The sequence below is a fragment of the Cryptosporidium ubiquitum genome (assembly GCF_001865345.1).
Source record: "Cryptosporidium ubiquitum isolate 39726 chromosome Unknown contig_23, whole genome shotgun sequence".
Lineage (NCBI taxonomy): Eukaryota > Apicomplexa > Conoidasida > Eucoccidiorida > Cryptosporidiidae > Cryptosporidium > Cryptosporidium ubiquitum.
This window is the reverse complement of record NW_021639806.1, coordinates 74,877-96,590: the sequence shown is the minus strand read 5'-3', so window position 1 is coordinate 96,590 and position 21,714 is coordinate 74,877. Positions and strand designations below refer to the sequence as shown.

The 21,714-nt window shown below is 31.6% G+C and overlaps 9 protein-coding genes across 9 annotated transcripts; 5 read left to right on the top strand and 4 right to left on the bottom strand.

The window, feature by feature from the left end:
- Positions 1–114: 114 nt before the first annotated feature.
- On the bottom strand, positions 115–1,764 carry cubi_03752 (SRP101p signal recognition particle receptor alpha subunit; the record flags this gene model as incomplete). Its single annotated transcript, XM_029020766.1, has 1 exon — positions 115–1,764. One exon carries the CDS (start codon positions 1,762–1,764, stop codon positions 115–117), a length of 1,650 nt encoding a protein of 549 aa, XP_028876285.1.
- Positions 1,765–2,022: 258 nt separating this feature from the next.
- Positions 2,023–2,994, top strand: cubi_03751 (PHD domain-containing protein; the record flags this gene model as incomplete). Its single annotated transcript, XM_029020765.1, has 1 exon — positions 2,023–2,994. One exon carries the CDS (start codon positions 2,023–2,025, stop codon positions 2,992–2,994), a length of 972 nt encoding a protein of 323 aa, XP_028876284.1.
- Positions 2,995–3,043: 49 nt separating this feature from the next.
- Positions 3,044–3,787, bottom strand: cubi_03750 (U2 SNRNP auxiliary small subunit; the record flags this gene model as incomplete). The annotated part of the gene is made up of 1 exon (XM_029020764.1): positions 3,044–3,787. The coding sequence occupies one exon, from the start codon at positions 3,785–3,787 to the stop codon at positions 3,044–3,046; it is 744 nt and encodes a 247-aa protein (XP_028876283.1).
- A 638-nt stretch (positions 3,788–4,425) lies between these two features.
- On the top strand, positions 4,426–4,940 carry cubi_03749 (histone H4; the record flags this gene model as incomplete). Its single annotated transcript, XM_029020763.1, has 2 exons — positions 4,426–4,729; positions 4,804–4,940. 2 exons carry the CDS (start codon positions 4,426–4,428, stop codon positions 4,938–4,940), a joined length of 441 nt encoding a protein of 146 aa, XP_028876282.1.
- Positions 4,941–5,008: 68 nt separating this feature from the next.
- cubi_03748 (uncharacterized protein) lies at positions 5,009–6,043 on the bottom strand (the record flags this gene model as incomplete). The annotated part of the gene is made up of 1 exon (XM_029020762.1): positions 5,009–6,043. The coding sequence occupies one exon, from the start codon at positions 6,041–6,043 to the stop codon at positions 5,009–5,011; it is 1,035 nt and encodes a 344-aa protein (XP_028876281.1).
- Positions 6,044–6,814: 771 nt separating this feature from the next.
- Positions 6,815–10,195, top strand: cubi_03747 (uncharacterized protein; the record flags this gene model as incomplete). Its single annotated transcript, XM_029020761.1, has 1 exon — positions 6,815–10,195. One exon carries the CDS (start codon positions 6,815–6,817, stop codon positions 10,193–10,195), a length of 3,381 nt encoding a protein of 1,126 aa, XP_028876280.1.
- A 471-nt stretch (positions 10,196–10,666) lies between these two features.
- On the top strand, positions 10,667–16,406 carry cubi_03746 (BCRT domain-containing protein; the record flags this gene model as incomplete). The annotated part of the gene is made up of 3 exons (XM_029020760.1): positions 10,667–11,475; positions 11,737–11,772; positions 12,071–16,406. 3 exons carry the CDS (start codon positions 10,667–10,669, stop codon positions 16,404–16,406), a joined length of 5,181 nt encoding a protein of 1,726 aa, XP_028876279.1.
- Positions 16,407–16,736: 330 nt separating this feature from the next.
- On the top strand, positions 16,737–19,585 carry cubi_03745 (uncharacterized protein; the record flags this gene model as incomplete). The annotated part of the gene is made up of 2 exons (XM_029020759.1): positions 16,737–19,405; positions 19,510–19,585. The coding sequence occupies 2 exons, from the start codon at positions 16,737–16,739 to the stop codon at positions 19,583–19,585; spliced, it is 2,745 nt and encodes a 914-aa protein (XP_028876278.1).
- Positions 19,586–19,808: 223 nt separating this feature from the next.
- On the bottom strand, positions 19,809–21,173 carry cubi_03744 (uncharacterized protein; the record flags this gene model as incomplete). The annotated part of the gene is made up of 1 exon (XM_029020758.1): positions 19,809–21,173. The coding sequence occupies one exon, from the start codon at positions 21,171–21,173 to the stop codon at positions 19,809–19,811; it is 1,365 nt and encodes a 454-aa protein (XP_028876277.1).
- Between the last annotated feature and the right edge of the window lie 541 nt (positions 21,174–21,714).

The following is a 21,714-nucleotide window of genomic DNA, read 5'->3' as shown; positions in this document are numbered from 1 at the left end:
ACCCAAAATATAGTCTTGTAAAAAGAATTGTGGGATAGGAAAGGTTAATGAATCAACGAATTAATATGTCGATTAACCTTATAGGCAAGAGTTAACTATAAGATACTGTGGAATTTATGATTTAAGAAGAGCATTTACAACAGAAGGGACGGATAATGTCTTAAGATTGTAGTATTTCTGGCCAGTTCCAATAAAAACTACTGGTTGCCCAGTTGAATAAACCATTGATAAAGCAGCTCCAACTTTATCGTCCACAGTGTCAAATTTAGTGAGAATGATTCCGTCTATGGGTCTATCCCCAAATTCAACAAGGTATTTGTTGAATACCTGAAGTTGATGGACAGCGTCATTCCCAACAAGAGCTTCACCAACAAATAGAACGAGGTCAGGATTATTGACCTGTACTAATTTAGCAAGTGATTTCATTAAAGGAACATTATCTTGCATTCTCCCAGCAGTATCAATAAGAACAACGTCAAATCCATTATCTCTAGCATAGGAAATCGCATCTTTGGCGACCATGGCCGCATCTTTACCATATCCCTTTTCATAAAGTTGAACTCCCAAACAGTTTGCATGAGTTTTAAGCTGCTCTATGGCTCCTGCTCTAAACGTATCACAGGCGACAATTAGGACATTTAGGTTCCCTTTGTTTTTAAGTAAGTAACAAACTTTGGCTAAATTGGTAGATTTTCCAACACCATTTACTCCAAGGAAAGCAATAGAGTATACTTTGCTGTGTTGTTTAGCCTTCAAAGCATCAGATAGAACATCTATAGGTTTCTTAGGTGAAAGGATCTTGGTAATTGCATCTCTTAAACTATTTAGTAGAATAGTATCTAACTTAGAAAAGCTGCCTTGAGTTTTTACTCCAACCATGGCATTTGAAACTGAGTCAATAATGTCTTGAGCTATTTCGGACGCCACATTCTTTTCAACCAGTTGACTCTTTAGCTTTTGTAGAGGTTTCTCAACCATTTCTGCTGTCAAAGTTGTATTACTATTTAGAATACCAAATTGACTTGAGAGGAAACTGCTCCAGTATGATACAGCCTTTTTTTCTTGATTTATTTCCTCTAACTCATCTTCACTAACCTCATCTTCACTTCTTTCGTAGAAACTGAGCTTGGATTGACTGTCTTCTGAATTACCACATTTTTTTGAATAGTCAAGCTGTTCCATATTTTTCTTTGTAACTTTTTGACTGTTCCACTGCCTACTTGTTTTTTTAAATTTAGAAGTTTGAGAAATGTTGTCTTCCGAATCGGTTGGTTTTCCTTCATAACTTCTATTCTTGGAACCGAAACTCTTTTCATCTGAGCTGTTTAGAGGACTTAGGTCGGACTTATTTCCTCCTTTGTTCATCAACCTAGAATCACAAAAATCTATCATCTGAACAAACTGGCTTCTGAAATCTTCGAAGTAGGTATCATCTTCTACAGAATCAGGATTTTCCAAAATAATCTTAACTACTTTCTTTCTAGCCATAGAAAGTAGTGTCTCAAAATATGAACCTGTTGAGACTGTTGAGTATGCATTCTGGTATACAATAGCAAGAACAATCTGGTATTCATTAATTGTACTCCAATTCACTCTATAAGCACCGTGATCATAATACTTTTGTGTTAGCCTTTCCTCTAAAAAAATATTTTCCACTAAACCTCGAAGGACCTGTTCCAATATTTCCAATGGTTCAGCATCTTCACTTCGATATGACCAGAGAATTAGCCCAGTTTTGTTAAACACAAAAAATGCGTCTATCATCTGAAACTATATCTTTATAGGTCCACTCTTCTTTTCTCCGTTAGTTTTTTCCTTCCTCAACTCTTAGAATAAACAAAATATGTGGCGCTGAAACCCCACCAAATAATCTGAAGGTTCTAAATCAAAATAAAAAAAAATCCTCAATAGCTATGCTTCTTAAATGCTATGGAATATTTTGATTTTCATAGTGCATCTTGAGTAATTATTATTTTTGAAGAAATGCAGGATAACTTGGAAATATTCCGAAATAAATACCACATGAGATGTAGGTTAACGAGATTAACTTATTGTACATGTGCAAAAGGAAACAAGAATTTTTACTATACAGGAGATAGAGAGTTCAAATCTATGTTTGAGAATATCCTACCTTCGTCTCAAATCCATGAGCTATTGAAGCTTCTTGCAGATAGTAATGAGGCAAGAATTGGTTTAAGATCCAGTACTCAGAAATACAGACACATAGAAAGAATAGTGACCAAAGAGAGGGAAGAATTCAACAGACAATACGAAAAGGAAAGAAAGAGAATTCGAGAGGCAACTTCTGAAAGAGGTTCGGATATTGGTGTTTCAAAGAGTTCGGAATGTTCTGAAGATACTGAAAAAACTACATTACTTGAAGAAATTGAAAGGCAATCATCTGGAATGGATTTTGATGAACCTTCAAGCACTCATTGTTCTGCTGAAGAATGCCCAGATAAAGAAAACGCTGAAAATGTTCTCAAATGCAATGTTTGTCGCAAATGTTTTCACAATTTCTGTTGTTCACCAAAAATGTCAGATTATATCAAAAATAGCTTTCTTTGGACTTGCTCTGAATGCATATACTGTACAGTATGTAAGAAGAGTGACCGACCAAATATACAAGTTTTCTGTGATATTTGTAGCCGTTGCTTCCATACATCATGTTTAAATCCAAAACTTCAAAAGGTCCCAAAAAACTTTTGGTTATGTGATGACTGTAAAGTATGTTCTAAATGTCACAAATTAGTCGATTTCCCAATGGAAAATGGAAAAATTTGTACTGAATCCCTTCCAGAAGGCTTTGACTACTTAGATCCAAAATATGGAACAAGAATATGTTACGAGTGCAAAGATAAAAAGAAAGATTTAATATGTGGAGTCTGCAATAATGTCTTGAGCAAACATGGAAATAGAATATGTTCCTTATGCAGAATGTTTGTACACAATAATTGTCTTAATGCTCAAATATGTAATCTATGTAATCAGTAGTGAGGAAAAAAATAAATTAGAAATATAATTAAATTAAATGTAATTAATACTAAGAATTGTTTTCTCTGCGTTTATTCCATGATTCTATCATTAGTCTTCTTTCTTCCGATGATTGTCTTTGGAACTTGCGAGGTCTTGATGATTCTAAGTTTTTTCCATCATCTCTAGTGCTGGACTTCCCACATGAATTTGTTTTCCTATAAAGATATTCTGGATGTTCAGAATACATTTGATCAAATATCTTATCCTTTACACATCTTGGTACATGCTTTATATGCATAAAGTTACAGTACCCTCCCCTATTGCAACAACCATCTATATATTGCCTACATCGAGCTTCCTTAAAATCACTAACAGGTGAAAGCTCAATATCTATAGGTTTCCCGGCATACATCTTTCCTCTAAGATTCACCAATGCAGCTTTTGCATATTCCTCCGTAGAAAAACGAACGTATACATTCCCAATCATATGATCACCTATATTATCGCAAATCAATAACTCCGAAATTTCTCCATATTTGGACAGTTCCTTGAAAATCTCCTCGTAAAAAACCTCCACCTTATCTGATTCTTCGTCTGCAAGCTTATCGTTAACTTCCTGGCCTTCAGCAATCGCAAGCGCAACTGGGCTATTCTCATAAATATGCCTCATAATCACCGTTGGACTATTAGTAGGCTTATAATGGTTCCTGCTACATTGATCACCATGACGGCACGCTCCAATTTTCCAGTAGAATGGACAGTTAACACGATCCTCCTCAGTACCTAAGATCCGAGCTAAATGTTCTGCCATTTGTCCATTCTGATTTGCACATCAGAAAATTCTATTATTAGTTGTTTGTATGGCGGGTACCTGTTTTACGTTGGCAATAACTGTATATCACAATTCTGTTAGAAATAAAGAACTCAAAAATACGGTGAATAAAAACTATAGGAACAAATTGACAAAATAAGATATCTCAAAATAAATTTTCTCTAACAATGAATTCATATTGAAAGCAAGTCTTAAACACAAATTGAGAAGCTTAAGAGTAAATAGGTAACTAATTACTGAGAAATACAAACCATTTATAGAAAAGGTAATAGAAACCCACAAGAACAAGTCGATCCTCTGTTCATTTGAAATAAATTTTAAATAATTGGCCCACACTTGAAACTTTATTACTAATTTATTACCATTCCAACATTTCCCGCCTGTAAGCGGTAACCCCTCTTCCAGTAAAATCCAAAAGTGGTTGTCCACAATAGTTCATTTCTATAGACACGGGAGTGACGTCCATATTTGAATTGTAGTCCACATGAAAGTGTGGAAAGGTGCCGAAAATCTCCCTTAGGATAAGCAGGCAAGAGCCTGGGCAGGTTTCAGTTGAGCGCAGTCTACTTCGAACTCCATTCAACAACTTTAATTTAATATTAACGCAAGAAGAAAACATGTCTGGTCGTGGTAAAGGAGGTAAGGGTTTAGGAAAGGGAGGTGCCAAGCGTCATCGTAAGGTTCTCCGTGATAATATCCAAGGTATCACAAAACCAGCCATCCGTCGTCTTGCACGCAGAGGTGGTGTTAAGCGTATTTCCGCCTTGATCTACGAAGAAGTCAGAGGTGTATTGAAAGCATTCTTGGAAACCGTTATCAAGGATGCAGTTACCTACACTGAGTATGCCAGACGTAAGACCGTTACTGCTATGGATGTAGTTCATGCTCTTAAGAGACAAGGAAAGACTCTATACGGTTTTGGTGGTTAAATTACTGATTGAGTTTACCATCGCAGGAGAGGCTGAGGCGTTCGCGTTAATAATTTCAACCGTTAGGGAATTTGGACTGGAGGTTGCTTTTTAACAGGGTGATCATCAGGCCTTATGTTTTTGGACAGGCGTTACTAGACGCCACAAGTAGTTATAGTGGTCTTTGGCCCGGTAGCATTAGTTACTGCTTAATTATATTATAGTTTATTTTTTTTTGAGCGTCAAGAAGAATTGTTATTTAAATTTACTACTTCCTACAAAGCTATATTTTTCAGAAGGAGTTTCCTCTATCTACTAACAGGGGTCCCTTGAGATAACCTGGTGGAGGGTAAAAAGTGGGTGCGTACCAGGCGACTTTTGTTTTGTAGCCGAAATAAATAAAAAGTACTGAACAAGTAAATAAAATGAATAATATGAAAGCTGACCAACCCGAGATCTTCCGCTTAAAAATTGAGATTTTTTCGTGAATAAAAAAAGGAGTCAAAAATAGAAATAATGAAGATGAAGTCATAAGTATTGACATCAGCATACCTTCATGCAGATTCTGAACTCTAGGGTTTGGAGCAAAGAAGTCTCTTGACTGATATTTCCCATGTTGAATACTGTAAACTAGTCCTGACATTGATATTGAGCATGCGATTACTGCAAGTATCATTATGATGAATGGTTTGTTTCTCGCAAGCATAATAATATTGTATATGCATAAAATAGATACAACAAGTAAAGATATGAGCATTGAAATTCTCTTAACTTTTTCTTCAAAGCTTAAGATTATCTCATAGTTATTTCCAGTTCTAGAATTTAAGAATCTGATCATAGCGGCACTAGAAACATCTTTTTGTTCTGGAATTCTCCACTGGTTTTCTCTACTAAACGAAAGAGAAGAAGTTAAAAATTGTTTTGAAGATTCAATATAAATAATCGCCGGAAGGAACCTGAGTTTGTGAATTCCAACCACATTTTCTACCTTATCTACATATAAATATCCAAAAAATATCTTTTGATTTGGTTTCAATTGTTTGTAATAGTTATTAGCCATTACCTCAAAATTATTACTTGAAGTCTCACATGATGGACACGACTTTTTTGTTCCTGTATAAAGGATAACTAAATCATAGTCCCTTCCATCCATCAAGACGAAATGTTGATATCCTGTGAAATTGAAAAATATCAAACCATTTGGACTCTCTTGTTTGAATTTTGTGAGCTCATGTATTCTCTCACATTCAGTAAAAGAAAGAGAATTAAAAATTAATAACAAAAATATGGGAAACAGCAGTACAGTTCGAAGTAAATGCACCATCATAAAATCTCTCTCTGGTTCTAGTTATCTTGATTCCAAGTTGAATCCAATAACTTATTTTTATTACTTTACCACTATTTGGTTATTTTTCACTTGATCAGGAGACACAAGTCATTAATGGCGGTCATTTTCATGCATTACATTGAATATTACTTTAGCAAATAATTCAAGAATCAAAGAAACTCCCTAATGTTTTTTCTGCAAAACTAAGAACCCCGAGCTTTTTTGGTCTAGTATTAGCAATTTAATTTATTTTTTTATAGCTAATTCACCTACACATTTTCTTCAAATACTTTCACAAACATTAAATTCAAAGGTTCACTAAAAAAAAATCATTTGACCTGAAAAGATCAATTAATTTAGTTTTAAAACTTTTAAACAGAAAATTACGATCTACGTTCAATTTTTTTACATATTATGAAATTATTACTTGCAATGATTTATTTATCTGGTATCGAATGTTTAGGCGCCAACATGTAAAATGATTATTTAGTGATTATTTGCATGTAAATTATTATAAGGAAAAAAGACGAAAAAAAATTAATAAAAATCAAAAAAATTTTTCATTAACTTTTTACGTTAAATCTATCTTTGATATTTTAGATATCTAATTGTTTTTTAATTAAATGAGTAAAATGTGTAGTTTAGACGTAACGCAAAAGTGTGAAATTAATAAATAAGATGTTAGTGGAAAAAAAAAAATATTCTAAATAACAAATATTATTCATATATATATATATATATATATATATATATATATATATATTCTAATGTATGAATTTGAAAAAGTCTAGAGAGGAAATTCCAATTTGGTGGCGTTCTGATTCCTCATCAAAAAAGAAAAATTCTGAAAATAAAAAAAACCACTCTAAAGATGTTATTGATGAATCAGATCATTCTTTTAAATCCAAAACTTTAAAAAAGTGGTTTCCTGAAACTAAGGTTGATACTTCATATAATCATCACAAAAAAAGTAAAAATGAATGTAGTTATATCAAAAAGTCTCATAAGGAAAAATTAAATAAAAAACCAGAAAAAGCTTATCTAAGCAAAACTTCGTCTGGAAATAAATCAGCATCATCAATTTGCTCTTCTAGACTATCGTTTGTAATTCCAGATAACTACAATTATTCCAAAGATCATGGGACAGAAACAATTTGCACTTCTTTTAATAACATATCATCATCCTTATCATCACTCTCTTACAATTTAGGTTCATCTTCTTCACCAGAATACTCAAATTTTTCATCATTACCACCTACATTTTCATCTGCTACAATCCCAGCTAGTAATGTTTATTCATCATCACTTTATTCTTCATCTTCATCTTTGTCTTCATCTTCGTCTTCATCTTCGTCTTCATCTTCATCTTCAACTTCATCCTCATCTTCATCCTCATCTTCGACCTACTCATCCTGTATTACCTCATGTTCATCATATACTTCTACTTCCTACATAGAATCATCGATATTGTCAAATTCGTCATCTAGTCTTACGCCAAAAAAAAGTTTGAAAATAAGGAACAAGGATGAAAAGAAATTAAAGGAAGAGAGTGAACAAAAATCAGTAGCAAATGTAATGAAAACAATAAGTTCTTTAAAAAAAGAAATGTTAGGTATCCAAAAATTACCACAAGTAAATGATATTCCATTAAATCCATATTTCCTTGATAAATGGAAGAAAAACTTGGAATTGAGTGAAAGGAATAAGGATCAGAAAAATAAAATTATGGAAGAAATCAGAAAATTCGAAGGGTGGGAAAATATAGAGAAAATGTTTTCAAATAAGCAAGCACATTCAGTAGATGGAGAAGCTTTTTATTCACTTAGCTTACGTTATATTGATATAACTACAAAAGAAATTATAATTAGCGATAATATTGAATTAAAAAGTTTAGTTCCAAGAGTCACGTTAAATATTAAGAGTGGATCTGAATCTAACAAAATAACACAACTTTCAAAAGAGGCTTTTTTATCTCAAGGCTATAAACTTGAATGGGGTAGTAATGATTTGAATGGCAAAGTTCAAAAAGATTTCAAAGAAATAAATTTTTCCATACCAATATATCAGGTTGAGGATAATTGCAGTTATCTTTCTCTAACAATTGAAGGAGTGAATTTAAAAGATATAAACAATCCAAATTCTACCTTAATAAAAACTAATACTATTTTAGGTACTGCATTTTGCCCATTACCCAAACAAAATGAAAATTGGAATATCTCAATCCCAATTTACTCTTGTTTTCCTGATGGGACATTTCTGGATTCGAAAAACTCACAGTTAATTTCAAATATTTTCACAAATGTATTTAAAAAGTTGGGCAAAGTCAACTTTAAGTTATCTAGGAAAGAGCCTATAAGTGAGACAGAAGAACAAAGTGAAGAAATACAAGATCTAAATCAACATTCTCTTTCTAAAGAAAACAAAGCGACAAAAGAAATTAGAAACGAAATATTATCATGTCTATTAAGTATGAATTTGATTGAAAATAAGATCAATATGGAGAATTATCAGAACCTAAATATAAAAAAAAGTATTGTTACTGGTGAAGTTATCCAAAGTATATTTTCCAATGATTGTTTAGAACAAGGAAACAGTATTAAAGAGAAAGAATTACAGTTGCGAGAGAGAGAAATTCAAATAAAGGAAAAGGAATTAGAGCTTCAAATGAAAAGTTTAAATGTACAAAGCTTGGGACAAAAAGTGGAATTTGATAATGTAAAAAATCGTGATGAAGTGCAAGTTAAGGAAGAAACAAATAAATCACCTTTTCAACCTAGTAATTTAAACTATGACAAAAAATTAAATTATTTTAGAGTTAAAGATAAGTCAAAAGAAATGTATAATAGGATTCAACTAGCTAGACAAAAGAAAAATAAGATCCTTCCACTAGCTTTGAAAAAAAATAATGTGACACCGAAACTAATAATAAATAAAGAAAGTAATCAAAAGGAAAATTTAAAACATTGTTGTAAACATAAAAAAAAGAATAAAAAAACAAAGGAAAAACAAAAGAAAAATGAGAATTCAATAGAACACAATTTAAAAGAACAAAATATATATTCCCCTGTTCAAATACCTTTACTAGTTAATAATCTACCATTTTCTCCACAAATATATACAAACAATGTTCCACAAAATTATGTATTATGTTATCCTTCTGTTTCTAATATTAATAAGGAGAATAATTTGGTTCAAACTCAAACACAAGTTCAAGTTCCACACGTAGCTTTAGAGGCGTTGAAAACACCAAGTAGAAATCCGAATATACAAGAAGAAGCTGATATTCATGATAATTTGGTAAAGATTAAAAGAGATATATCTCATTATAATGCTGAAATATCAAAAGATTTTATAACAAGAGTTCCTAAACTAAATATAAATTCAATAAGTCATTCAAAACTTTTTACAGAAGATAATAAAGTTATTAGGAACTCAAGTAATATAATAAAGAAAAATTCAGAGAAAGCCATAGCTGAGAGTGAAGAAAAGGAAATAGAAGAATTTTTGAAGGGTCAGTGGGGCCTATTTTCAATAAATTGTGGGACTATTTTGAATGAATCAGGAGTTTGTAGTAATTCACTTTGTGAAAATAAAAATAATGGTAGGATAGAGTATTCTAAATGCGAGTTTACAAACACAGAAATAGACAATTGGAAGACCTGCCAATATTGTCAAATGGAAATGTTCCCAAGTCTTTATTTTATCAATGTAAAACGACCGAAATTTGTAGAATTCTTCTTTGATTCAGCTATTCCAGTTTTCTTCCCCTCAAGACAATTAATTTGGCCAACTTCTCTTCATTTTCTATTGGCTCAATTTTTTTCCGATTATTCAGAAGTAAGAGATTGCAAAACACACGATCAAATAATTGACCTTGCAAATAAAAGAAAGAATTCTTTAACAATTGAAATCCTTCCTAATCTCGCCATTATTGTTTTAGCTATAAAAGTTTTCCAACATCCTGTGCTACAAAAACTACTGTTGACATTTTCAGAAAAGGAGTTTTTTTTACTTAAAGAATATTGGATTAAATACGATCCAATTGTTAATTTAGTTAGTTCAGACTCTAGATTTAACCTCTCAAACCTTGGTGAGAACCTAATTACAACTCTCGAAGAATTAAGAAGTTATATACAAAAAAGTACAAATTAAACACATTTCATTCTTAGATTTAATTTATTAGATAATAAGCTTATATATAAAACTTCTATTTAATTCTCCCCAAATTGTATTTTTTAGACATTTCACATAAGAAGGCGTGTACTAATACTCACAGTTCTTATTTACAAGTCAAAATAAAACTAAACAAAACCCGCCTTTTGGCGGGCCACTAAAAATTAATTCTGGTAGATTCATTAAATGTAATATAAAGCATCCAAGAAAAACTGTTTAAAGTAATAATTTCTTATTGAAGATATTACAATAATAAGTTTCGGTGTTTGCTTGAATTTGGACACATTTTTGTTTCATGAATAATATCTGGAGCGAAATTATTTAGGAAGTTTTTTAGAGTAAAGTTGATAAGTTCACTTTATTTGAACAGTTAATTTTTAGTTAAAGTGATACAATAATATTTTATACCGACTACAGGAGGTACTGAAGTCTATGTGAATTGCTATTAACATGCTTGGAAGCAATGCTTCGTCAGGTCTGCAATCATTAACTGATAATCCTCAATTTACTGGTTTAAGAAATTTACGTCAAAGCAAATCGTTGCATTCAGAAAGTATATTAATTAGTAGCAGTAGCAGTAATAGTGGAAGTAATGTAGACAACGGTTGTTCAAATGGTATCATTAACGGTCTAAATGGGTCTAATAATGGAAATTGTTTATCTAATACTTTAGCCCAAACTTCGAGGACAAAAGAAGATGATTTATATATTCCATCAGGCTCAGGGAGAATATCAGATAAATATTGGCGTTCTTCAACTGATTTTTGGAATGATCTAGAATGTGGCATTGTGTATCCTGATTATTCCTCATCTAATTTAGGAAGGAACTCTTATACTTCTTCTCAGGTTTCATCTGGACAATATACCCACCCTTTTGGATTGTTTTCTGTTTCAATACACCCAGTATTAACGAGAAAAAATGCTCTCGCGATTTTTTATAGTTTTATTCCCTATATTATTGGCCTTGTATTATTCGTATGGCTTCTTATTGGCGATAGTTTTATACCTGCATATGCTCTAATTATGATGTTTGCATCATCAGCTTCAAGTGAGTTTTTTCTTAAGAACATTTTCAAAAGCCCTAGACCACCAAATTCTGCTTGTGCATCATATGGAATGCCTTCAAGCCACTGTGTGACTTCATATTCTATATTAATGTGGCTCTTACTGGAAAATATTAATGCTCTAGGTTTTGTTTCTGGCTTCCTATTTAAACTTTCTATTATATTAATTACTGCGCCTGTACCATGGGCTCGATGGTATGTTGAAGACCACACTATTCCACAATGTATATGGGGTTGCATAGTCGGTATATTTATCGGTATTTTTGCATTTATCATGCGGATACGGTTTTTCTACTCTAATTTGGTGTTTTAGTTTTATAATAATCAGATATTAGATATTTTCATGTTTTCTTACGAGATTACTCATCTACTCTGTTCCTTTCTTGTTATCATATTATTTGAGTCTAATTACTCCATCTGGGGTACCGCTCCCGGTGCTAGGGGCTGATAGTATAGTGGTACTACGTTTCGTTCGCATCGAAAAGATCACGGGTTCGATTCCCGTTCAGTCCACTTTTTCCAGTATAAAAACAAACTGAATTTAAGATTTAGTAATTAAATTAATATGATACATTCCAATTGAAATGATCGAATGAATTTTCTTTAATGTTTTAATTTGCTTTTTTTAGTTTGAATTTACTCAATTTATATAATTTACCGGGGGAATATTTCTAATTGTTTTTTAGGGGGACATTGAGTTTTAATTAATACATGTTCACATGCAATCAAATAGCAAAAATATATAATCTCATACAAAAATTTAAATTAAAGTTGTATACTTTGTGAATAGATTTTGTGTGATGTCTAAGGATGAGGATGAACTTAGACAGTGCCTATTAGATGAGCTGTCTGGAGAAAATATTGATTTGAATACAAATAATATTGACCAGGAAGTTTTTTTTAATGAAGACGATGAAATTAAGAAATTCTTTGAGTCGGAAATATTTAATTGCTCAAAAACTGTAGAAATCTATGATCGGGATGTACCCAAAAATCACATTTTATCTGAAGATGAATTAAAATCTATTCTAAGTAAAGAAATTGATGATAAAAAAAAAGCTCAGGTTTCATCTGAATTGGTTGAAAACCGTTTTAATAATAATGGTGCAAATATTTTAAATAAAATCCAAAAATCTAATAAAGAGTTTATTGATAATGTATTGAGTTTTATTGGAAATAAATATTTCAAAACTAATAATAAAATGAATTTAAAGAGAAGAATTTCCACTGAATATGATAATTTAATGAATAGTAGTACAAATTTTATTCAAGAGGAAAACGAAAAGTCATTTGAATTTGAAAAAAGATCAATCAAAGAAAATAGAGATGAAAGTGAATTAAGTACTAGTAATGGTCAACTTCATTGTTTTATGAAAAGTAGGGAGGGTATAGCTTTTGATATAGAAGCTTCTGTTAAATCAAATCGTTCTGCTGATAAGTTGGTATTTAATCAAGAAATGAATAATAAGCAATTTAATGAGCTTAATATTAAAGATTCGTTTTCATTAAATATTGGTAGGGCTATTACAAATAATGAATCTATTGAAGAAATAGAAAACTGTTTAGATCCTGGAAACTACTTGGATAGAGGTCAATACTTTACGGAGAGTGAGGATTTACATTTTTCTTACAATTTTGGTCCAAAAAATGATATTCCAATTGATAAGAAAAGTAATGGAAAGATCAAAATATTTGATGATTTTCAGCAAGAACAGGAAAATAAGTTTAAATTAAAAAGTTATATTGGTCTTTCAAACTCCTCAAGAACTGTTGAGAAAGCCTCAATTCAATGGGAAAGCCTGAATATGTCAGAAAAGTTGAGAGGATCTCTTATAGGAAAATCTTTTGTGGGAAATAACATACCCATCTCATTTTCTACAGGAAATGGGAAAAAGGTATCCATTAATGAAGAAAGTTTGAGCAGAGCAAGGAAAATAGTGGGTGAATCCCCTATTGGGAAATCTCCAATTGGAAATAACATACCCACCTCATTTTCTACAGGGAGTGGTAAAAAGGTATCCATTAATGAAGAAAGTTTGAGCAGAGCAAGGAAAATAGTGGAAGAATCTCCAATTGGAAAATCCCCAATTGGAAATAACATACCAATCTCATTTTCTACAGGGAGTGGTAAAAAAGTGACCATTAATGAAGAAAGTTTGAGCAGAGCAAGGAAAATAGTGGGAGAATCCCCAATTGGGAAATCTCCAATTGGAAATAACATACCAATCTCATTTTCCACAGGGAGTGGTAAAAAGGTATCTATTAATGAAGAAAGTTTGAGCAGAGCAAGGAAAATAGTGGGTGAATCCCCTATTGGGAAATCTCCAATTAGAAATAACATACCCATCTCGTTTTCCACGGGGAGTGGTAAAAAGGTGTCAATTAATGAGGAAAGCTTGAGCAGAGCAAAAGAAATAGTTGGAGAATCCCCAATTGGTAGATCCTCAATTGCAAGTAACATACCCATTTCATTTTCCACAGGGAGTGGTAAAAAAGTGACCATTAATGAAGAAAGTTTGAGCAGAGCAAGGAAAATAGTGGAAGAATCTCCAATTGAAAAATCCCCAATTGGAAATAACATGCCAATCTCATTTTCTACAGGGAGTGGTAAAAAGGTATCCATTAATGAGGAAAGTCTAAGCATAGCAAAGGGAATAGTGGGAGAATCCCCAATTGGGAAATCTCCAATTGGAAATAACATACCAATCTCATTTTCTACAGGGAGTGGTAAAAAAGTGACCATTAATGAAGAATGTCTAAACAGAGCAAAAAAGTTGGTAGATCTTGAAAACGAAATAGAAAAGACTGAAACAGCCTCAAACAAAGATACAAAAGAACAATCATTAAAAGATATTAAATATGGAATTAGATCTAATTTTTTCGAAAAGACGAAAAATAATGTGTATCCTAATCTATTAAATAGAAATCAAGAAAAAAATACTTCTAATAAAAAAGTTAGAAAATTCTCAAGAGAAGAATTAATAATACCTGAGTTTTTCAAAAGTTATGATAACATTAAATACTCACTTGCGTGCTTAAAGTCGAAAAGGGTAATTTCTCCCACATTAATTTTGATTGATCACTCATTAGAAACATTAAAAAAGTATACCTTTCTGCTAAGTAATAATAAAGAAGCAGAAGATTCTAAATTTAAGTATATTGAAATAGACTTTAAGATGATCTGTGATGAAATTGAGAATTTCTTTAATCAGTTCCCAATTTTTCCAGGTAATATGGCTCCATACAAACAAAGGTGGTTCGAAATTCAATATATGTTAATTCTATACGAAGAATGTTTAAAGTGGTCCAGAAAAATCAAAAATGTAATCAAATCATTTAATATTGATTTTAATGAATTGAATTCTAATGAAAAAGCAAAAAAGTTGCTTTTTTTGAGCTTAACTCAAATTAAATATCCTTCAGTACAAAAAATTCTTGGAAGAATCTGCAAAAGAGCAATAATTGAGTTTTTTGATGCCAAGAGATCATCTTTAATTAAAATATGTGAGGGTGATTTCACGATATCTGTACCTTTAAATTTAAGAATATTAAGCTATACTGATAAGGATGTAATAGATGGATTGAACGATATCAATACAAATAGAATAATGATTTGTACAGATGGGTGGTATATAGTAAAAATATTCACAAACTTTACATTAACAAAATCTGTGATTCAAACTATGCCTAGAAACATTTTTGTATGTGGTGGAAATTGGCTAAACTCTACTATGGAACATGGGCACCCATTGGAAATAGAAGCTTCAACGCAAGACTTTCCACTCATGGTTTACGGAATCAATTTGATTAGACCAATTAGAGTATTATCCGGACTTAAACTTGGGTTTCATCTCAAACCATTGCTTTTCAGGATTTCGAAACTTGTAAATAGCTCGGAAGTTTCAATATTATCAAGAGAAACAAATGATAATGAGAAAAAACCTAGCAATATCGATAAAGGAGGAGGATTCGCTTTTTTAATTCAGGTTGTAGTAATTCATATATTTCCCATTTGTTATAAAGAGATGATAGAAACTGTACAAGAAGACAGTAGACGAATTTTCATTACAAGGGATCAAAATGAGATGGATATTTCAATCAATAATGAAATTTACGAAATGTATGAAAAGAGTTTCCAACAGCCAAAGTCTGATTCAGAAGATTCCCCTGTTGAAAATACAAGAAGGAGGATATCTTTAGAGTCAAAACTACTAGTGTTGGATTACTGGAAATTTATGAAACTCAGGGAAAATAACCAACAAAAAATTGAAATTTCAGATCTAATTAATAACTGCTCTATATTAACTCTTCCTTCAGGAATTGATATAGACGAAATTACTAATATTAAGCCAGGGACTGTACTTCGACTTTCTTGGATGAAGGTCATGAAAAATAATACAACCAAAAACTTGGGTTGTTCATTCACTAAATTGGTTCCATCTACCAAAACCTCTCTAAGCGCAAAGAAAAGACTCAAAGATGATATCATTCTTACCAGAGTGCTTGAATTAGTAAAAAAACCTGTTTTAACCTTTGAAAATGAACCAGAAAATATCATTAAGTGTAAGGGAGGGTGGCCAATGTGTATTTTGGGGTTAATTCTCCAGGTATATCCAATTGAAGAGAGAAAAAGAGGGTTTGAACACTGTTTTGAATTCAAACTACTTTTACTCACGTCTATGGGATCAAAGGTGTTCGTTAGAGTACATTCTTTGGGATGTCATGACTCAGATTTGAGAATGTGTGAAAGAATAAATAATAAACTAAAGAGAATATTCATACATTCTGGAGAGATTAATTATAAGGATTTTATTATTCTTATTGAAAACACAGAATTTCATTCATTCGAAAGATCTACGAATCTATATTATTTCAATGCAAAAATACCTTATTCAATATTCATAACCCCATATAGTTTGGGAGAGAAGCATTTTTCCGACATTAATACTAGAAGAATGCTCTCAAAAGAGATAAAGGATCTAAGTTTTTATACTAAGTGCAATATTCCTAAATTATTTGATAATCATATTTTAGAGAATTCTCCTCACCAGCCCATTTGTACTAGCTGTGAAAACAAGCTTTCTGAATGCAAATGCATAAACGGTGAATTAATAATGTTACAATAGAAACCTTACTATAATTGTTTGTATCTCTTAATTTACTTATCTATTTCTTTTTTATTTAATTTTTTTTACCACTATTATTGTTTGCATGCGTATTGTCTATATGTTGGTGCCAATAATGCCGGTATAAAACATGTTAACAAATTAAACAAAAATTAATAAAGAATGAATGCAAAAGATCAAATAATAGGCAGAATTGTAAAATAAGGATCCGATTATTTGACAGTTTTTGGGATAAGTTCTTTTAATTGGGTCGAACTGCATTCTCATTCACTGCCATTAACTCGAATTCTCAATTACACTTGGGAAATAAAGAAACACTGAATAACCAGAATGACCGGTTTTTGTGAAATGGACAGAATATTAAAAGAATTCCAGAGTGGAATTTTAGATAGCTCTGAGGCGATTTCTGAACTTAGAAAGAATATAAATGGAGAAGAATTGAAAGAAATTTTGATAAATACTTTAGCTTTTGCCCTCAAAAATTTTAATTTGAGAGACCAAAATGTCAATTGCACCTTTAATTTATTGTTTGAATTGGGATTTAAAGAAGAGAAGAAAAGCTCACAACTTTTTAGAGGATTTTCCAAGATAATATTGGAGGAATTGCTGTTAAAAGGGGTTTTGGCAAAGGAGCTTGGAGTCCGAGTGAATTCACTCCAGGGTATAAACATAGTATTAAAAATGATACAAAATGAAAATATAGAAAACCTTGGGTTGGATCTAAACCTTATTTCTCAAATTTTATTCCAAATAGTCTCGAAAGACAAATCAGTTGTAGCTAAAGGGATAGCAATTTCTAATTTAGGATTAATTTCTAATGGTAAAGATTATTTAATGAAAATGATTATGAGCTCCCAAAGCCAAATTGAGAGATTAAAATCTTTGAACAATCTTCAATTAAGATTTTTGGATGAAAATGATGTTAATGATCTTTTTTCCAGAATGCTGGACGAAAATAGCAAAGTAAGGAAAGCATTTTATAAGAGTTTACTTAAGAACTTAGAGGATTTTGCAAAGATGATATCTGGAATTGTTTCATGGTCTCAAATAGTGATTATTTGCCAGTTTGGACTAAATGACAGAGAACTTTCCGTTAGGAATTTTTGCTTGAATTTTATCTTGGAGTTTATTGGAAAAATCTTTGGGGATGGTACTTTCAGTTGTAGTGCATTTATCTCATTTTTGGACAAAATGATAGATTCTATTTCTACAGATAACCTTTTGGATATAACTGTTGCTAATTTGGAAGCAGTTACAGAATTATTGATTCCAAGGATATTAATGCATAATCATAATATTCGAGACTTTTTCCGAGAATTATTACAAGAAGAAAACAAAGAAAACTCAAATCCCGATCAAAAGCCTATTTTAATTTCTGAATTAAGCCCCAGTAAGATACTGTCAATCAGGGTAATGGTTGAAAATTATAAGAAAGAGCTGGATTTAGAAAACGATGACAGATTTAGCATTGAGAATCTAATCTTTTCTATTTCAAGGTCTTCAAATAATTCATTCCTAATTCGTCAAATACTTTTGATAATGAACTGCATAGATAAGAGTGATCCTGAGGTGAGAAAAACAATGAAGTCTCTCGCTTTAAATTGCCTTAAATTCACTCCTTTTGATGATTCTGTGGAACTTTTGGAGTCAGAGCTAATTCCCTTGGAGTCAATGATAAGATCATCGCAAGGAGGTGAATGGGTAGCTTTCTTTTTGCATAGATCTGTCATTTGGGCCTCCGTAAAGCTTTTGGAAAATTGCCTGGAAAATGATGAGTTCTTAGATGCAATCAAGGCGATTATAGAAGAGATTTTGAACCCTATAGAGGAAAATGGACAAGGTTCAGAGGCTGAGCTAAGTATGTATAAAATGAAAGATTTGGTTGATTTTTTGGATTCTCAAACAGAAATTAAGGAGTCTGACGAGTCCTTTTCTGCATATCAGCTTCTTAAAGAGATGGTTGAAAACAGATGGATGAGAATTCTATTTATTTTGGAAGCTTCAATGTCCGTTCTGACTCATATAGAAATTAAAGATTCAAAATATTTGACAGAGGATATTTTAAAGCAATCAACTAGATTTTTCGTCAGACACTCTCAAGAACAAGGAATTCCACAGATTTTGCTTGCAAGGTCTACTGCATTAATTACAATTGTTCAAGAGAAGTCCTCACCTTCTGTAAACTTAAATGACAATGAAAATGATAATTTACTTTTTTTCATTAAAGGCCTGGAAAACGCTTTACAGGAACTCTCTCAAGAGGTATCTAATACATCAAAAAGTCCGAATCAGTCAGTTATTCTCTATGTTTCAGTTCTATGTGAAGTTTACGTATCATCAATAGTAGATATTTTTATGATTAGACAAATGAAAAAGAGAGGAACTTTAGATTTGGGTCCAGAAACCCTTAAGGGTTTACAGATTATTTGGGAGCTTGCATGTGGTTCAAGCCTCTCTACTTATAGGCTTTCTTCCATTTCTCTAAGAGGGGTAGCCAGGATTCTACTTTGCTTAAGGGAAAGTAACCAAGATACTCAAATTTCTATTGAAATTTTGATTTCTTTGCTTTATTTAACTTATATGACAGGTACTTTAGACGAATTCAATGTATTAGTAGAACCACAAAATATTGTATCTTTAAGATCAAGAAAAACTTCCCCAGAGAACCAAGATTCTATTTCAGACATATTTTCTGTTGACTTGTTAATTAACTTAAAAGACTTGTCAAAATCATCTGGGGACAAGCAAATGTTGATATATTTATTTTCAACTTACATAACTCTGAGCTTTCAGCATCTAAGAAACTTCACAATCTCACTATATAGGCTTTTAGATAGAATTTGCGAAAAAGTTGGGACAACAACTTGGAGTTCTTTGTATTCTAAAAACGCAAGCAAACTTCTTCTTTTTGGTATTTTACTTTTGAGACAGGCAGGTGAGTATTTAGGAAAGAGTACAAACTCTGATATAGTATCATATTCAAATATATATGGGATTCTGTCACTTTATTTGCTCAATTTAAAGTTTCCAAAACATATCAAAAAGCTTAACTTGAATAAAATTATGTCTCATATTTACTCTTACTTGTGTGTTGATCTTAAAGATCAGGATATGCAAAGCTTAGAGTGGACCATCTTCAGGCTAATCCTGAAAAAACCCGAATTTTTGGCACTGAATAGCCACTTTGATAATAATAAATTTTTTGAAGATGCAACTGATCTCAAACTCAATTTAGACTTAATTTTGGGTCTGAAGGATGAGGAGATCAAGAAAATGTGTTTGGCTTTGGAAAAAAGTATTAGAGATGATCAAAAAAATTCTAAGATTATTGAAGTAAATGAGGATAGAAACAAAAGTAAAAGGGGGAATATCTCAAATGAGAATATTAATTTATGCAACTAATTACTTAAGTTGAAAAAAAGGATGTTCCAGAGCTTCCTTTGCAGATATCCTCTTTTTAGGGTCAATAATAAGACATCTTTCTATTAAATTGGAAAGTCTCCGAATCAAAGTTTGCTCGGTTTCAGAGTAAACTATTTCTGACGAATTTACAGAATCTATCATATCGTTGTAGATATTTTTGCTTTGAGTATGATTCTTAATAATTTGTAACATTCCCTGTAAGTTAATCCACTTAAATTGTGTAAAGCATTCAGAGAAATGGTTCTTTGTAAACACTCCCTGGTTAAGGAGCCTTTTTGGAAAGTTCCCTCTGTATTCCATAATTAGCTTTATCATATCGTTGTTTGTTCTTCCTTTGAACAATATATCCCCAGTGAAGCACTCATAAAGAACACAACCAATACTCCAAACGTCTATAGGTTGACCATAAGAAATACAACCCAGAATAATTTCTGGAGCTCTATAGAATCTACTCACCAAGTAACATGCAGGGGAGGCATCTGAAGTGTAGTGCATACTTCCAAAATCACTAATTCGTATGGTTTTCCTTCCAGAATCTATTAAAATATTCTCTGGCTTAAGATCTGCGTGAACCAGTCCTTTCTCATGAACTAGTTTTAGTCCCTGTAATATTTGGAAGGCCAAATCTTGTGTCTTTCTAATATTATGTTTGGAAATATTGTGGATGCAGTTCTTCAAGGATCCATGTAACCATTCAAAAACTATACAAAGGTGGTTCTGATGTATAAATGATCCTTGAACCTGGACAATATTTGGAGCACCTCTAAACTTTTTAAAAAAAGAATACTCTTTTTCTCCTGTACTCCTCATCATGTCATTAATTCTAATTATCTTGATTGCTACCTCGTTTTGAGTTTCCATATCAACACATTTAACAACAGTGCTAAACATTCCTTTACCAGTGCTATTACTCGAGACTTTGTACCTGTTTCCAATAATTTCTCCAATATAACTTAAATAGTATCCATCATCATCATCGCATTCTAGTCTTTTATTATAACTTGGGTTTCCCAATAGTTTGCCATCTTTAGATATAACTTGCTCAGTATCTGATGCAAAGATGTCGTCAATTTCCTCAAAATCAACATTTGACCCTGCTATATTGTCTTCTTTCTGTATTTCTTGCTTTATTTCATCTTCAAACTTTGGTTTATCTCGGCTGGGAGCTGATTCAGGATTTTCAACTGATAGAGCTTTGCATTTTTTTATCTCAATCTTCAAATTCTTATTTTCATGATCCTTTTCAACCAAGGAGTTAATTTCAGTATTGTACTCTTTTTTCAATGGTTCTAATGTATTCCTCACTTCTGGAGAAGGAGATCTACTAAATGAGCTTCTTCTCATCTTTTATTTTTTTGATCAATCTTTGTTTCTAATTAATATGATAAGGAATTAATTCCAAATAAACCTCATTATTCGGTTCATTCATTTCATTTTATTCACATATGCCCAAATTATTTTATTAATTTAAAAATCTCTATATATTTTTAAATTAATAGAAAAACCATGGGTATCGATTTTTTTTTGTATACCGGCATACTAGTACCGAAAAAAAAAAAAAATTTTTTTTTTTTGAGAAAAAAGTGAGTGAATAATTTTAATAAAAATAATGTATATTAGGAAGGATAAATCAAGCTAATAAAGATTCTTAATTGAACTTAGTAAGATTTTTTTTTTTTTTATATAGGAATAATACTTGAAGCAGTTATTTTACAAAGCAAAGAAAGGAATAATGTATGATAAAACCCAGAGATTCCGAGAATTAAGTGGGGGAAACTCTTTAGAGTTTGAAGTTATTGAAGTTAAAATTTCCCAGTTTATGAAAGATGTAAATGAAATAGTAAGTTGAGAATTGAGTTTTTACAGATTTATCTAAAGTTAGTTA